The sequence below is a fragment of the Numenius arquata genome, chromosome W (assembly GCF_964106895.1).
Source record: "Numenius arquata chromosome W, bNumArq3.hap1.1, whole genome shotgun sequence".
Classification (NCBI taxonomy): domain Eukaryota; kingdom Metazoa; phylum Chordata; class Aves; order Charadriiformes; family Scolopacidae; genus Numenius; species Numenius arquata.
The window spans coordinates 7,981,540-7,999,477 of record NC_133615.1 but is presented as its reverse complement, the minus strand read 5'-3'; the positions used below and the strand labels follow the sequence as shown (position 1 = coordinate 7,999,477).

General features: G+C 37.8%; 1 protein-coding gene across 1 annotated transcript in view; it reads right to left on the bottom strand.

The window, feature by feature from the left end:
• LOC141476615 (nipped-B-like protein) overlaps positions 1 to 17,938 on the bottom strand; it is a 183,703-nt gene that overhangs the window by 59,913 nt on the left and 105,852 nt on the right. Inside the window, exon 10 of the mRNA XM_074165383.1 lies at positions 13,659 to 15,164. Coding sequence (XP_074021484.1) covers positions 13,659 to 15,164 — 1,506 coding nt within the window. The remainder of the gene's footprint in view (positions 1 to 13,658; positions 15,165 to 17,938) is intronic.

Genomic DNA, 17,938 nt, shown 5'->3' with positions numbered 1-17,938 from the left:
CAGATATTTCAGATGACAGTATAAGCTTCCCCCTTTTTCTTTTATTAGGGAATATGAAAAGCTTTCTTTATTCAAGAAGGGAATATCAGAAAAGAGAACAAACAATTATTGTAAAGTGCTCTATAAGCCATCTATGAAGTTTTTGTTTCTGTCACAATGTTCCCTGGAACAAGTCTGCTGCATGCCCAGTTTCCTTAGCTGCTGAGGATCGTAAATAATGAAATCTAATAAGAGTTTTACTCATGCAGTACCAAAGGAGTTAAGCATGACTGCACATGTATGAACAATTGTGATATACATGGAAAAGGACTCCTCATCCTTTTTGAAGAAATTCAGAGATATTATATACTGTGGGACTCCAGTCAAGAGCTGGTTAATATTTATTTTACTTTATCACTTATATTATGTTGAATAAGGGCAACCCAATCTTCATATCTTACTAAATTCCTTTTTTTATACCTCCATATTTTATAATAAACGTACTATTTATTTGTTCAGGGTAGTAAAGAAATACTTAAGAGAATCCAGTTCACCATAAGAATACAGTCACGTGGCAACAAAAATTAGGTTATAAAACCCATACTAATGCCTTTTTAGTTTACAGGATACTTTTCAAAAATGTTTAAAAGAATATAAAACAAAACCATTTGAAAACATCTACAAAAACATGTATGATCATGTTCAGTTTTTCAATTTGTTTGATAAGTTTGCTAAGACCTGGTACCTACTTTCCTGCTTCCACTTTAATCGGTTAAATATGACTCTAGTTTGCGTGGCTTTTTAAATAGCAAAGGAGAAAGTAACTTTGCTAAAAAGTTACTCGACAAGTTAATAAGATTGCCCCAGTAAACCAAGCTTTCTGAAAAACTGTCCTCGTCAACAGAATAATTCAATTTTTTGCAATGCATGTGATCAGCATATACAATATACCTGAAATGGACTACAGGCATCAGTGTTCTTCAGACATCACTTACACAAACTCTCAAAGCTCCTGCAAATATTAAAATAAAAAGAATCCACAAGAAAAGTGCTATGGTAATCAAATCTTTGTTCCACTGTAATGAATCACAATGCTGATAAACTCCACATTAGTGAAACTGAAGACTGAGTCACAGAGCAGCTGTAAGAACAATTCATCAACAATTTATCCTGAAGAACATACATGAACAACCACTTCTTCAGCGCTTTTCCAAAGCTATGCAATGCTGTTCATGACTTAGTAGTTGCTTGCTGGTGGAAGAACAGAATCATAGACTTCCCTAGGCTGGAAGGTACCTTTTAGATCACCAAGTCCAACCATCAACCCAAGACAGACGAAAACCATCACTAAACAATATCTCTAAGCACTATGTCAACCCATCTTTCAAATACCTCCAGGGATGGTGCCCCAACCACTTCCCTGGGCAGCCCATTCCAATGCTTGATAACCCTTTCAGTGTAAAAATTTTTCCTAATATCCAATCTGAACCTCCCCTGGCACAACTTGAGGCCGTTTCCTCTTGTCCTGTCACCTGTGACTTGGGAGAAGAGGCCAATCCCTGCCTCTCTACAACCTCCTTTCAGGTATTCGTAGAGAGCAATAAGGTCTCCCCTCAGCCTCCTTTTCTCCAGGCTGAACAATCCCAGCTCCCTCAGCCTCTCCTCATAAAACTTACTCTCCAGACCCCTCACCAGCTTCGTTGCCCTTCTCTGGACCCGCTCCAGCACCTCAATGTCTTTCTTGTAGTGAGGGGCCCAAAACTGGACACAGTACTTGAGGTGGGGCCTCACCAGTGACAAGTACAGGGGGACGATCACCTCCCAAGATCTACTCACCACGCTGTTCCTGATACAGGCCAGGATGCTATTGGCCTTCTTGGCCACCTGGGCACACTGCTGGCTCATATTCAGCCAACAGTCGACCAACACCCCCAGGTCCTTTTCCATTGGGCAGCTCTCCAGCCACTCTGCCCCAAGCCTGTTAGTGCTGCATGGGGTTGGTGTGACCCAAGTGCAGGACCTCGGCCCATCGATCCAGCCTGTCCAGATCCCTCTGCAAAGCCTTTCTACCCTCAAGCAGATCAACACTCCCAGCTAACTTGGTGTCGTCTGAAAACTTACTGAGGGTGCACTCAATCCCCTCATCCAGATCATTGATAAAGATACTAAACAGAACCGGCCCCAATACTGAGCCCTGGGGGACACCACTCGTGACTGGCTGCCAACTGGATTTAACTCCATTCACCGCTACTCTCTGGGCCCGGCCCTCCAGCCAGGTTTTTACCCAGTGGAGAGTACTCCCATCCAAGCCATGGGCAGCCAGTTTCTCCAGGAGAATGCTGTGGGAAACGGTGTCAAAGGCTTTACTAAAGTCCAAGTAAACAACATCCAAAGCCTATCCCTCATCCACCAAGCGGGTCACCTTGTCACAGAAGGAGATCAGGTTTGTCAAGCAGGACCTGCCCCTCATGAACCCGTGCTGACTGGGCCTGATCACCTGAGCATCCTTCATGTGCTGCATGATGGCACTCCGGATGATCTGTTCCATGACCTTCCCAGGCACCGAGGTCAGACTGACAGGCCTGTGGTTCCCCAGATCCTCCTTCCAGCCCTTCTTGTGGATGGGTGTCACATTTGCTAGACACTAGTCTACTGGGACCTCTCCGGTTAGCCAGGACTGCTGGTAAATGATGGAAAGTGGCTCGGTGAGCACTTCTGCCAGCTCCTTCAGTACCCTCGGGTGGATCCCATCTGGCCCCATAGACTTGTGTATGTCTAAGTGCTGTAGCAGGTCACTCACCATTTCCCCTTGGATTATGGGGGCTTCATTCTGCTTCCCATCCCTGTCTTCTAGCTTAGGGGTCTGGGTACTCAGGGAACAACTGGTCCTACTACTAAAGACTGAGGCAAAGAAGGCATTAAGTACCTCAGACTTTTCCTCATCCTTTGTCACTATGTTTCCGTCCCCATCTAATAAAGTATGGAGATTCTCCTTAGTCCTCCTTTTATTACTAATGTATTTATAGAAGCTTTTTTTATTGTCTTTAACATCAGAAGCCAGGTTAAGTTCTGGTTGGGTTTTGGCCCTTCTAATTTTCTCCCTACATAGCCAACATCTTTGTAGTTGTGAGAACCCAACAGAAAAACAGGATGTCTCAAAGCTCGCTTGCTGCAAGATATCTGCCACCTGTGTACATGAATCATTTCGAACCCCTCCCGGACCAACAATCGGACCGGGACCTAACAGTAGTCTTCATGAATGGCCTGCCCCTTCTTCCAAAGGCCATGAACTCTCCTTTTTTCCCTGAGTTGCAACCATATCTCTCTGTTCAGCCAGGCCGGTCTTTTTCCCTGGTGGCTCATTTTTCGGCACATGGGGACGCTCCTGTGCCTTTAAGACTTCCTTCTTGAAAAACATCCAGCCTTCCTGGAATCCTTTGCCTTTCAGGACTGCCTCCCAAGGGACTCTGTCAACCAGGCTCCTGAAAAGACCAAAGTCCGCCCTCAAGAAGTCCAAGGTGGCAGTTCTGCTGACCCCTCTCCTTGCTTCATCATCTCCTATCACTTCATGATATCATTTTGACACAACAATCAGTGTGTTCAGATTAGTTTCACCTGGTTTGATATGTTAACTTCAAACCATGAAAGCTTGTTTGCTTTCAAACAAGCGGCCATGGAAAAGGGGATGATGCTTGCTGATGCTTAGGTCAGCTTTCCAGGATCAGAGAGGCTGTTCCTGCCATAAAATCAAACCAAACACTAATAAACTCTGTTGTCTTCTCAGTAATGATTTATCTTTGCTTTCCAAACTATGTAAAACAGATGTATGGTTTACATTTTGGTGTAATTTCCTATTAACCAACAAGCCATCAAGATGCAAAAACATTTAGAAACCTAAACTCCGATTTGCTACTTCCATAACTATCTTTTATAAGAGACAGTTAATACAGTGGAAACAATTCATATCAGTTTGCTTATATCGTTACTTTAAAATACTCGTGACATGAAAATGGCCTGTTTGCACATACATCTATTGCAACAAATGAACAAGTGCTTGAAGAAAAATTGCCCCTGAAGTTCATTTCAAAAGTAAGGTTTACGTTAATGAAGTCTTTTGCATAAATTAGCCTCCCATAAATATTGTCTTTTCCATTTCTGTGTGCTAATACTTTATAATAAACAAAACTGCAGTTATTGCAATTTCATATTTGTAATCTCTATATATACCTTGTATTTAAAAATGCAACTTTTTCCAAATATCAAGACATTATAGAAAATAACACACAATGGTCTAAGAGGGAACAATGCCACTTGTTTGGGGTGGGGATATGAATCTTAACTTTGCATTTCTCAGTGTTTAGAAATTTAAGTTTAGCCACTCCCCACATTCTGGAACTTCTACACTAATGAATTGCCACACATCTTCATTTTGACACTGAAAACAAAAAAATTACAGATTACAGCTCAATTTTGCCCTCACTCCTTTTTAGCCACAGAAAAAATTAACTGCCTACTGGACTCTTATTTTGCTGATGACTAGCATATCCAGTCTTGCTATTATTCCACACAGGCCAAACTCACCTGCCTTACATGTCCTCTCTGAGCATTTGATAGAGGATGTTCCAGTGGGTTTGGGTCTACCTCCCTTATGCATCACCAGCTTACTGTCGAACTTTCTCAAGTCATTTTGGGTCACTGCTATAACTACACTGATAAAACCTCCTGTGTCAGACATATACAGGAAGAAAAGCAGTTTCTTTCTGGATTAGCTCAAACAACCTTCAAACTGTGCTAAATCAAATAAAATACACTCTTACTCTTGTTACAGAGTGCCTTCTTTCTTGTTGTTAGATAGCCATGTCATTGTAACTACAACAGCACAGGCTCACAGCTTAATTCTACTACAACCACTCATGCAGATAAGGTTCTATTTTAGATTAAGAACTAAAAGAAAAAAAAGAGGGGATAAAACTACTTCTCTACTTTATAAAGATGCTTGGAAAATAAACACCCTTTTAAAATAGTTCAGTACTTTTACCGTATAGTACTCAGGCACTAGAGTGCAAAGGGTCACATCACTATCTGTGATTGATGAACAACTTACTGGTTAAAGCTGAAAATTTTCAGCTATCTCTTAGTGTGCAAATTTACTTATATCCTTTCCACTGTGCTCTCCCTTAAAATGCTCCAGTACGTTCTTTATATCTGAGTCCTTGGTGATCACAGTACCTTGCCCACCAGCATCACACTCCTCCAAATAATTCTGTGCCCTGGAGAGTTTTAAGAACAGAAGGGGAAACACAGGGAAATCACAATCCTTTTCTCAAAGAGGAATTTAAGGTATGAGGAAAGTACATCTGCTCATAAGACCAAAGTTCCACTTTTATCTCAATACCATATCATCAGCTGAAAAACACACCATCAAGATGAATACTGATGAAAATAATCTGAGTAGTCATCCATTTACTTCAGTGGCTTTCCTCTCGCATTCTCTGCCTTAAAGTTTGCAGAAGGGTATACAGCTACCCTCAACTTTTGACTACATCCATGAAGGGATAACTCCTGAGCTCAGCTCACACACACACCTGAAAGAGGGTGGGAGACTGAGATCCCCTTACCACTGCCCAAGAGACTGCGCCCACAGGATTCTCTGCTGCAATGGATTTGGCGGGAGGGAGAGAAGTAGTGTTAGGAAGAAGTATGTCCTATATCATTCCGTAGAACCTGCTTGAACACATCTTTCAAAATCATTTTTCCTCATCTACCCTAATACTGGCGCAAAGGGAAGGCTCTCAGCCTTGGGCTAAACAAAAGGAGAGGTTCAGGCTCCCTGGTTATATTCCCATCCTAATCTCTGGCCTTGAGAAGTGGGACCCAGCCAGGTTGGTGGGTCAGAGAAGAATCTGGACACAGCAACTGAATAATTACATGATGTAGTAGAGGTCATCATTGCCCATGGCTAAGCAGCACAGATTCAAAAAGGATTTTACAATAGCACAAAATACTCTTAGAAGCAAGAAACATTTTTTGACAGAGTGAAGAGATTTCCAAAGAGCACCCTGAAGGATCCAGAGAGCAAGGAATATACCCAACACGCGCTCTCCAAAGATGCCAAGATGCATGAGAACTCACATTACATCAGTATCAATGATTTCCTCAAGCTATCAAATTACTGCAGCAACTATAGTCACAAGTTATTTTATTCCTTATTGCTATTCACTGACTTCTCGTCTTTATAAAAATCGATAAAAGAAGGCTAGAGAAGTCTAGTTTTGTAAGATACTTCACAAACAACATAGCTGTACTGGGAGTAAAACGGAGCAAGATCGGCAAATGAAATAAATGCAGTGCTGCACAAAGAACTTCACTTCTGTGAATCAGAGTGTCAGGGGACTGCTTTTGGATTTACTGTCATTTTTTTTTAACATATGCACTGAAATTTAAGCCAACTCAATGTATTGTATTAAAAAGTTAAGGTGTTTTTTACAGTTGCAAAACACAGCATGTATTTTTCCATTACTATTAATATTTGGAATCTGAAATTTATGATTGATGTGTTTTCCCAGCCATGTATTCTGATTAGTTTAAAAACTGAGCCATGGAGCCTCACCTAAGAAAAAAGACCTTCATTAAATATAATCAAATTAAACCTCAATTTTTCTTCTCATAAAAGAAAAATTCCTATATAATCAATATAATACAACCAACATCTTTGCAGAGAACAAGCAAAACAAACACCATGATCTGTATTTGATTTGTGACTATAGGTACATCAAGATCTGCTTTTACCTCACTGTCATGGAAAGATTCTCAGCCTTTATCACTGAAAATATCACGTGAAGCTACTCTTGTTTTGCTTCTTTAAAGTAACTTAATAACATTAACAACAAGAACAAAACATTGCTGATATTTTAGCTTTTAATATAAAATACTACAGGAAAGTTGCTCAGAAGATAATTAAACAGTAAGTATATTTAAGAAACCTTTATTTGATGCAAACAACAGTTCGGTAATTTGAAAAACAAAAAAGGTCTCAACCTCTTCTTTTATGTTCATTGGTAACATTCCCATGGACCAAAAATAAATTGCAAATTTCAAGTAAATAGTTTAAATTTTCTTACACAAAAACAGTCAAGTAAAACAGTTGAAAATGTCAAGCAACAGAAAAGTTCATTTACCAGAAGAAAATGTGAGGCTCTCCCCCATTTGTATTTTGCCAAATTTACCCTTTGTCTAGAAGAAAAGTCAAACCAAAAATTTTGATCATGTATCCCTGCACATAAGCCAAGAAATAACATCCATATTTAGACACACGAACAGATCTGCATTGCATATTGTAGTATCAGACAAATTGCTGGCCCACATTTTTACACATTGCAATGCATTGTTGCAAAAATCATTTATGCAAAATAGCTTTATCTTTTTCCAGAAATAAGGGGAACCTGATCAAGCATCCAAGCCCATGAACCAAAGGCAGTTTCAGACTTTCAACAATTTGCTCTGACAAATTAGGTAATAAATTTCTATCATTTACATGTGCCAAAGTAATTTTTCAAAAGTGAACTAACTAAACAACGCACTCCTAAATCTTCAAACAGACAAAGCATCATTTTTCAGATGAACCAAAGTACAATGATACTAGTAGATTTGGTCAAGTTTATTGCTGCTGCTAAGAACTCAACGTGCAACATGTAAAGTTCACTGTTACTATCCAGAGGAGACTTAAGAACAACTGTGAGAGCAAGAATCAAAATATTTACCTTAGTGGCAAAGACAAAACCAGGAAATAACTCAAGCAGCCTCCAGGCAAAGCAGTGTGCTGAAAATGTCTCCTATTGTACTGGTAACAGATCCACACAAGAAAGGACTCCAGTGTGCAAATGCTGAATTCCTGCTGTCTACCAATAGCAGTTTATCCAACATCTACTTCTGAAAAACTAACACCAAAAATGAAAGCCCCAGAGAGTTTGTACAATGCCCACACACATCCCAACATACTTTTTGGGATAGGACAGATGCACCATGCCTAAGAAAAAATCCCTGCGAGTAGGAACAATCCATGCTAGAGAACCGAGACCTTCCTAAACTATTGGATTTAACTGGTTATATATAGTTTGGTTTTGGCTTTTGACTAAACAATGCTTGGAGTATTTTTCAAACTATGAACCTGTTCAGTCCAGAAAGGAGAAAAAAAAATTAATTAGGGCTAAATGTATGTGAGAAAGTAACGGAAGATCGGCGAGGAGGACTGTAAACACACTCACGTGACTTGCATGTGGGGTGCTGGAAAACACATCTATCACACTAATTGTTGCTTAGTTTTGCGTGCTCAACAAGTAGGACATCTGCACCTAGATAACACAGGCCTGGGATGGACTCAGGGGCACCTTATCGAACACGCCTGAGATTCCTGCCCTGCTGTTGAGGAGATCAAAGCACAGCAGAAAACTCTGCCTGCCAGAATCCTCGAAATACAGGCCAGAACAGCAAGTGGGAGCTCTCTTGCTCTCTCACTCCCTTGCTAACAAGGACTCTCTTGCTAATAAGGACTCTCGCTCTGCGGTGCCTGCGTCCCCTGCTTGCCTGCCTCTGCCCGGGTGCTGCTTCAGAGGTTCCCCGATCCATGAGGTATTGAGATTAAATTTGTTCTTTGCCTTTAATCTGTGGTTTTGTGGCTGTTCCTGTGTCCTGCCTGCATCGGCTCACACATTGTACAAAGTGTATATTAAAATGGATCCTCTGCAAACCCAACATATCTTTAAATACTTCTAATGCCATGAGGGACAGCCAGCTCCTCTTTTAGACTAGTTAAGTTGAAAAGAGGTAGTCACTACTATCTCAGAAAAGAGGAAAACTGGGAAGATTGTAGAATGCTTATGAAAGTGATGTTTTTTCTACAAATTCAGTTAAATTTAGAGTTTAAGAGAAGCTTTAAAGACTTCGGCTGAGAAGAATCATGATAAACTCCTTGCTGTAAACCATGAAATATATCCTTTACTTCTCTGAAATGTGGCATAATTTACTAGAGAACTTCAGAGAAAGTTATGACATGCTTGATCCACCTGGCAGTACATGCACATGCAAGATGCTTAGTGGGTTATTACTCTGGCCTTCCCACATGCAAATTCAGTTGTTACTAGGATCTCCAAGACAGTGATTCCAAATTTCAGATTTGTGGAATTACAGACTTTCATAACGGTTATCTTTACAAAAGTACAATCTGTAGTAAGCAAGCTGAGTTGCAGCCTTTTCCTTTCCAAAGGAAATATGCTTTTACTCCAGTTATTTCCTTGCAGCACAGCTGCTTGCCCCACTGATTTCAGTGAGTACAACAGTATATCTGTTTCAGCATCAAGAGATTGTTATTTTGGAAATAAATTTGAGTTGAACTCAGAAGTTTTCTTCATGAGTTAATATCCATAAGCTATGTTTCTCAAAGGTTTGCCAATTTTGTCTTTGTAGAAGTCCTATACATGAAGGATTTAAACAAATGTTTAAAATTGATACTCCCCTTTTTGTCTATGGTTTTCAGCTGTACCAAAAAGTATTGGTGAGTAGGTCTGCTGTGTTGTCCAAAAGACTGTAAGAAGCATCAGAAGTCGGCTCACAGAGCAAACACAATCTGGATACAGCTTTTCATCCTGGAATACTCCCTTTCTTGTCACTCTTACCTAGAAGATGAGCACCTAATGATTACTCTGCTTCACAAGTGAGACTGTTTACTGCAGTGCTAGAACTCAAAGATGGACCATCATCATGTTACACAAATGCCATGGAATTTTACGCTGCTACAGCCTACCACTGACTACAAATTATAGTTATTGTATGCTCTGAAAAAGTCATCTGGAATTAAAAAAACCCAATCACACAAGCACAGAACATAGAAAAATCTAGAAGCATTGTTTTAACCCTATGACATAAAGATGATTAAGCAGCAGTAAATTTTTTAGTTGTACTTGGAAAAATATGAAGAGGACATTCAGAAATGGCAAGTCTTCACTCAAATTTCAGATCATAGCAGCAGAGAACACAGTATATTTAGGAAGACTTGTAGTGAGCAATTAAAACCTAATAATAACAATCTACACAATGAAGGAGTAGCATTTGGCATTAGATTCTGCAGTGAAATTATCACTTCTTTTTTTTTTTTTTAAACAACAAAGTCTTTTTAGGTGATATTTGAAGACCCAAAAGGTGTTTCTGCACAAGTCAAAAGACATGCACTCATTAGTCCTAGAACTAAAACTTGCATTACATGTGGTATTTATTTTGAAAAGCCAATCCTTCAAATATATTATAAACCAACTCAGACATCTCCTTAACACAGGCAGTTACAGTTTCTCTCATTACTCATATCTGTTTCATACTTTAACAAAGTAAAATTTGTCTTGTTCAGAATGCAGTAACAGTAAAACTGGTAACAGCTCCCATCTCAACATAGCTGATCAGTATAGCTATAAGAAGCAGCAGAGAAGCTGAAGCTCTGCAAAGAAAGGATAACAAACATGACCTCCCCATTGTAGGCACAAACTTGAAGGGAAATGTTTCATGGATTCTCCCAACAACATACATTTGCATTAAAACCAGGATAAACGGCATTCACAGATGTTAAAAGCAGAAGAAAAAAAAAGTGTTACAATTCATTCTGACCTGGACAAAACAGGCCACAAAATTTCACCATAAGACCCCTTAACAAAAATACTATGGAAAAATCTTCCATAACTTTCCTCTGAGCTAGAGTGCATCTTTCAGAAAAATGCTCAAAAATCAGGAGAGAGGGAAAAATGTTGCTTCTTCCTTGTAAGTGCCAAAGGGACTGTTGGGATGGTTCAGTCTTAACAGTCGCATACTAAGGCTATCCCATTCATATAGTAGCTTAACAAAATTTCAAACCTGTCTATAAAATCTGATTTAAAAGTTAATTTGTTTTTTTACAGTACAATGCAATGCTTATCCATGTGCACAATAAAAGTATGATTTTAAAATGTAAAGTTTACTGAAACAATGTAAAAAGTTGTATAGACTTCCAGTATACATAGCATTAATTTTAGCTTAAAACAAGTCAATTTTACTGAGTTTTATAATGAATGGGCATTAGTCCCTTAAGATAGAATGACAATCTAAATGGTGTTTTGAACTTGCTGAACTAATCCTATTTTAAACTGCATTTCAAATAAATCACAGCAATGATGTTGTATGTGACAAAGCCAGGAGAAGACATTTTCTTGGGGGAGGGAGGGATGAGAAAGGAAAAACAAAGGACAAGAAACACAAGGACGTAAAAGAAGATAAGATAAAGCAAAATATATTAAGCTACATGGAATAAGAGGGATGCGAGAAGTGGAATAATGATGCTAAAAGGCAACACTAGAAAAGATTTGCTAGAATCTATTAAGAAATATATGATGAAATAAAGAATGTTTATGAAAATTACATCTCGTAGTGTATTAAAAGGTTTATGACTAAAAATGGCACAGAGTAAAACAGTGAATGCTATTTCTCTCACTTTGAGCGAGGACACTGTAAATGACGAATATTTTCTATATCAGCCAGTTGCTGACAAATAGACTTTGGCTTATGAAGATATATCTTTATAAATTATGAAACTTTTAAAACACAGAAGTTCACCTAATTAATTAGCATAATATATCCTAGGAAGTAGGTTACCAGGAAATTGGGTAAAAGAACATAAAACTAAAAATACACATGAAAAATCTGAAGTTCAAAGACACTTTCTCCGAAACCTGTCTGGATGAACGCTCAAAACTTGATTTGTAAGAGAAACATAGCTACAACATTATTCTTTCCATGAAACTTATTTCTAGTATGATTGTAAGAATCTTATTCTAGATACAATAGCAAAGAGATTGATATCAGATTCAAACATTTTTCCCCTGGAAAATATGTCCCAAGTTATTTCAGAGTATGCAAGAAATATATAACTTCAGAAAACACAAAATACACAAAAGCATTGCAGAAGAGCTATAAACCTGACTTTAAAACGAATGCATTGCTCATGTGTGACACAGCTACTAGAGTCATGCCAATCGGATGAGTCATTAAAACCTTTACACATTACTAAAATATACTACATAAATAACCATATACAATACAGACTACAAAAAAGTCTACTTCAGAAACATTTTAGAAAGCATACATGCACTGTATATAGCTCTGAGGACTCTAAAAATTACTGATTTTCTGTACTTAGAATTGTGTGAATTCAAAGTCTATCTTTTTGAGACAAGAGCTGAATTCCATCAGAAAGTTTTCAGTATTCCCTATCAAGAACATAAAAGTTTCATCTGAAATCTTTAGACTAAGCTAACAGCAAAGATGTCATAATTTTGTGTCTGACTCTAGATATCTATTATTGTTAGAGACGGAAATTTTGCCTGTTCTGAACCTCAAAAAGGGAGAGGCAAAATGTTCATATTTCTAGAATAAAGAGAAAATATTTGACAAGGTGGCTAATATTTTACAAATAAGTAATACTCATCCTGAATTATTCAGTCTTTAAGAGTCAATACAATCAAGTTAGTAGCTAGAGAACAGTCGCAGCACAATAAATTCATTATACAGATATAACTGTATAATTTCTTATCAGATCAACTTTGTAAGAAAACATTTTCACCTCGAATTCACGAGCAATGATGTACCTGGAACTCCATTCATAAATAATCCTGTATACAGCTGAAATCCTCTCCCTTGCCACTTTATTTGTCTATTTTTGAGACATGACAGCTCTATAAACATAACTATGTATGAAATTTAAATGCTTTAAATGCTAAACATTAAAAAAGAAAGGAACTCTGACCAGTTAGTAACATTGATTTCACAATGTGAAATTATCTACTTCAGTCTGAAACAGAAGCCAAAATTATAACACCAAGAAGAAAAGCAATTGTATAAAAAAGCGTTAAATCTGCAGAAGAGACAATCACTCAAATATCAAACCTACAAACTATTCTGAATAATTTCCTGTTCATATTACTAATTTGAAAATGCCAGCCCATTGTTTACCAGTTCCTTTTCTTTTTCTGCATACACCGGACCATAGAGACAACAATATCTTAATTCTACTAAAGACAGAACCTTTTTGTAAGCTTATTGTCACAAAGCCTAAAGTGTGGAGGCTTCTCAACAGTTGTATTTGTAGTGTAAAAGAGGCAGATGGGACTTTGTTACTGCCTTCTTATTTCATCATGTCAAAACATCCCTTGGAAAAAATCACATTTCATTTCCAATTAAAAATATAAAAGAATCTTAGGGCTTGTATACATAGTATTTCCCACCACTCCAGCTACACTGATTTAGTTACAGTAGTACTAGTCCCTTATACAGACACACTTAAACCAGTTTAAATCATTCATATAGCAGTTATGCTTAACTAGATAAATTACCAGATTAAACTAATGTATCCAAAGTACAGTTTAAGACTATTTAAGTGTTCCCACATTAGGAACATTGGAGTAAACAAATCATTTCAGTTACACTGTAGCAAGATTTCCAATAATGACAATCTCATAGAGAAGTTTCACTTCGTTCCCCAAAATCACCATACAAGCAAGAATATAAACTAACAAACGTTTGTGTTTAATTTCTAACCACTGGAGTAGCAAATCTAAAAGAACTGGAGTGTACAAGATATAATGCAATTAATATTAAAAAAATCTTACCTTTATTAGATTTGGATGACTTGTTCTTGTTAGGTTTAAAACAAGAGCCCCTTGATTTATCTTCTCTATCCTTAATAAATTTCTGAACATCATCCAATGAAAGCTTTTGAAGGACAACTACAGGCTTAGCTCCTTTATTTAGATCTTCAACTAGCCCAATCTTCTCTACTTTGTCCTTCTGTTCACCTTTAAATTCAGTTTTCCTTGACTCCTGAGTGACATTGCCATCTTTATCACGCTTGATTTTTGGAATGACAAAATGTTTCAATGTGCCAGATCTTGCCCCCAACAAATAACTGGGAAACTCTGCTTTATTGTCAGCATGTGTTTTATTACTATCTACTTTACTCTTATTACCATCTGTCCTTCGTTCATCCTTGCTGTTGGGTGATTTAAAACCAGGTTTATCAGGTCTTGATTTACTAGAATCTCCTTTACCTTCCTGTTTAATGCGAGGGCTCTCAGGTCTTGATTTCTGATCTCCAGAAGAAAACCTTTCCCTTGATTCACCAGACTCGTGTCTATGTTTCCTTTCAAATTTCTCAATTTTTGAACCATCAGATTTAATACCATGCTTAGAATCATGTTCATTTTTGTTTGAGGATCTCAAATATTCAGGCCTTCTAATCTTGGATGGATCTCCTCTGTATCTCTCTGACTCCTCCCTGTCCTCAGATCTTTGTTTAAAGCTATCATGGTCACGCCTCAGTGTATCAGAAACTGAACGTCCATCAGGCTTTTGTTTTGTTGGGTAAGATCTACTTTCAGGTTTTATCCTTGAAGGATCAGATTTCACATCTAGTTTATGCCTAGATATTTCAATTTTCTTATCTGACAATGGTTTACTGGAGTCCCTCCTGTTATCATGTCTATGTTTTGGTATTTCGGGCCTGCCTTCACTCTTCTGTTTCAGCGTTTCGGGCCTCTGCCTTATTTCCTGTTTGCCATTATTTTGTTTTCCCTCATTTTGTTTCATCTCCATTTGCCTGCTCTCATTTTGTTTTGATTCTGTCTGTCTGTTCTGATTGGTTTTCACTTCCATTTGTCTGCTTTCATTCTTGCTTTCATGTTTAGCTTCTACCTGTTTGTTCTCATTGTATTTACTTTCCAACCGCCTGCTCACATTTTGCTGAAATTCCATTTGTCTGTTTTCATTTTGCTGGATATCTGTCTTTTGACTCTCAAAGTCTGATGTCTTCTTAAAAATCTCGGGATGGTTTTCAGGTTTAAATTTAAGAACTCCAACAGTGTCTTCTTGGGGAACACACAGAAACCCATCATTATACTGCTTAATTTCTTCAGGTTTTTTGATGGTGTCCAAATCCTGAGTTACTGTTGCCTGAGAGTCCACTCTTCCTGCTTGCTGCAGATCAATACTAACCATCAACGCTGGCCTTGCCCCATTTCCTGTAGAACCTGTCTCCTGAGAAGCTGCTCTATTTCCTCCAGTAGCACCTCCAGCCTCCTGTGGTTTGTTTTCTTGTTTTCGCTTCTTCAGAGGCTTATCTGCAAATTAAAAGAGAAAAATCACAAATGCTATACATAGAAACAGGTAAATGTCCAAGTAAAAATGTCCATTCCTCTCCACCCCCACCACTTAATCCTCTTCAGCATGTATGTGTACACACAACAAAACCCACTGAATTTAAAAGCAAGAATAGAACTTCTCTAACTAATACTTTTTAATGTATTCAGACTATCATTCGTTGTCAGTCTACCACATGTGCCAATTAATCATTAATTAACACCTTCAAAACATATGAAATCAAAGTCCCTGTAAAATTCCCAGGAGAAACATCTAATAAAAAGCAGCTGCAATACATAATGACCAAAAAAAAAAATATTAATCAATTCACACTTGAAGCAAGTTTTGAGGAATACTACTATAAAAGATTCTCTTCTGCAGATTCAGCCTGCTTCATTATACATGAACTCAGCAAGGATCTGCACTGATTAAGACAGAGGTTCTCCCTACTTGGTTCAGTGCATCAGTTGGACTTCACACATATTGTAGCCAGGGAACACACAAACAATAAACAAAAAAGATTTAAATAACTCCAACACTCCATGCTTCTCTTTGAAACAAGGAATATATCAAGAGTTGGAGTCTATACTATAACACATATATATTAGATGGGGGGACACCACATGCTTAAAAGCTTGAGTATTTTCTGTTTGCAATCATAATGCTTTTCATGGATGAAATAAAAAGATCAGTGCTAATTTTATGTAGTGTCAAGAGCTTGACATTGCAACAACACTTTCAGTTTACATTAAAAAAATAAATCTTTAAGAGTACAGAATACAGAAAAATAAAAAGGGAGCCAACCACACACCCTGTAATTTGGTGGAATTCATAGAAATGAGAAGCACATAGAAATATCAAAAATAGTATGTCCTATTCATTTAAAATACAACCTGTTTATATTACCAACATGGTACCCTAAACTAAAATTAATTTCTGCCATGAAACTCAAAAGCCCTACCTGCACTAAGGCTTATATTCTCATTTCTCAACTATCATTTTGTAATTTCTCTGTAATCGGGAATATGATTTTAAGTCTAAATAATGACCAAACACAGGTTGGAAATTCCGTTGTAGATCTATTGTCAGAATGTCTAGAACACAAATGCAATATAAGAAAAATAAATTATTTTGTGCCTAGATTTGTCGTGCCTTATCATCAGATGCAATGAGCCAGCTCTCTTTTTGGGAGCGGGGGAAGGGTAAGGAGGATGCAATCAAGGAAGAGGGAATTAAACTCTAAGGAAAAAAACAACCAACCTCTCAAGTTGTAAACCAGAATTATAATATATGACTTCTAATTTCTTTTATACTTGTAGAAGATTCTTATTCAGAAGAATTAAAACTTTGAAGGATCACATCCAAAATTAACATTAGAACACAGTAACAAGTAGTAACATGGTCAATTCCAGTGATGTGAACAGGTTTGAGGGTTTTTTCCATCATTTTCATTCTCATATCTATTTGTGTATCTCTAACTTCCTAAAACTTCAAAATCATGTACAACATTTAATGACTGGAGGACAGTAAAGACAGATACAATAAACTCCATGCAGAAACTGGTCAACTGCAAATAAGGAACTTTTCAAAGTTCAACAAAAAACTGTAGGAACATATGCCAACTTTATGGTAGACATGTGAAGCAAAATTAAATTGCCAAATTGAAGGTACAGCTTTTTAGCATGGCAATTTTTGCTTTTTCTGTACAACATCTACTGTTGGATTCATATAAGAGCTTATATAGATTAACTTCCCTACACTACTTATCAAAACAAATGTATTTATTTGAAACTTTCATGCAGTGACAAAAATTCTTTTTCTCCCTGTGACTAAGAGGGCTTTGACCTCACTGAGCTTCATGGCAGGTCTTAGGAATGGCCATGAAGTAGAAGCTTCCAGACTGAGAGATTTCAAATTTGATTTTTTTTTTTAAACATATACATTAATATACATACATACACACACACCTCACTACCTTATTTATCAATTAAAACTCTAAATTTTGAAACACAAATTGAGAAACTTGTGTTCTTAGAAAAAAGTCAGACAGTTTTTTCATTTTAACCCAGAAATGTCAGCCACACTGAAAAAGTCCTGTAAAGCTCTGATGGTGGATCTAACAGTAGCCTTTAAGACATTACTGTTACCAGTTATCTGCCCCGTTCCTTTAACTGAGGTTACCACCTATAGCAGAAGGGAATACACATTCACATTTCCACAAGTGCGTTTCATTGTCCAATGCATCACCTTAAGGCACTAGTGAAGATGGTTTGCATTAACCTACCATACTGAACAAGTCAGCTAAGAGCCAAGCAAATGTTTTCTTCTGCTACCTCTACTATAGGAGCAAGGCAAATGGCCAGGAGCTGTGATACCTTAAACTGCTGTAGCTGGATCAACCAACAATCACCTTTCAGAGCCCTCATGCTGAGGGCTCCAAGATTAAACAATCAAAACAATTAAGGTAGGACTAATTTTCTCTCTTGAACTGCATCCAGCTCTGGGGCCCCCAACATAAGGACATGGACCTGTTGGAACAAGTCCAGCAGAGGGCCATGAAGATGATCAGAGGGATGGAGCACCTCCCCTATGAAGACAGGCTGAGAGAGCTGGGGTTGTTCAGCCTGGAGAAGAAAAGGCTCCAGGGAGACCTTATAGCAGCCTTCTAGTACTTAAAGGGGGCCTACAGGAAAGATGGGGAGAAACTCTTTATGAAGGAGTGTAGCAATAGGACAAGGGGTAATGGTTTTAAACT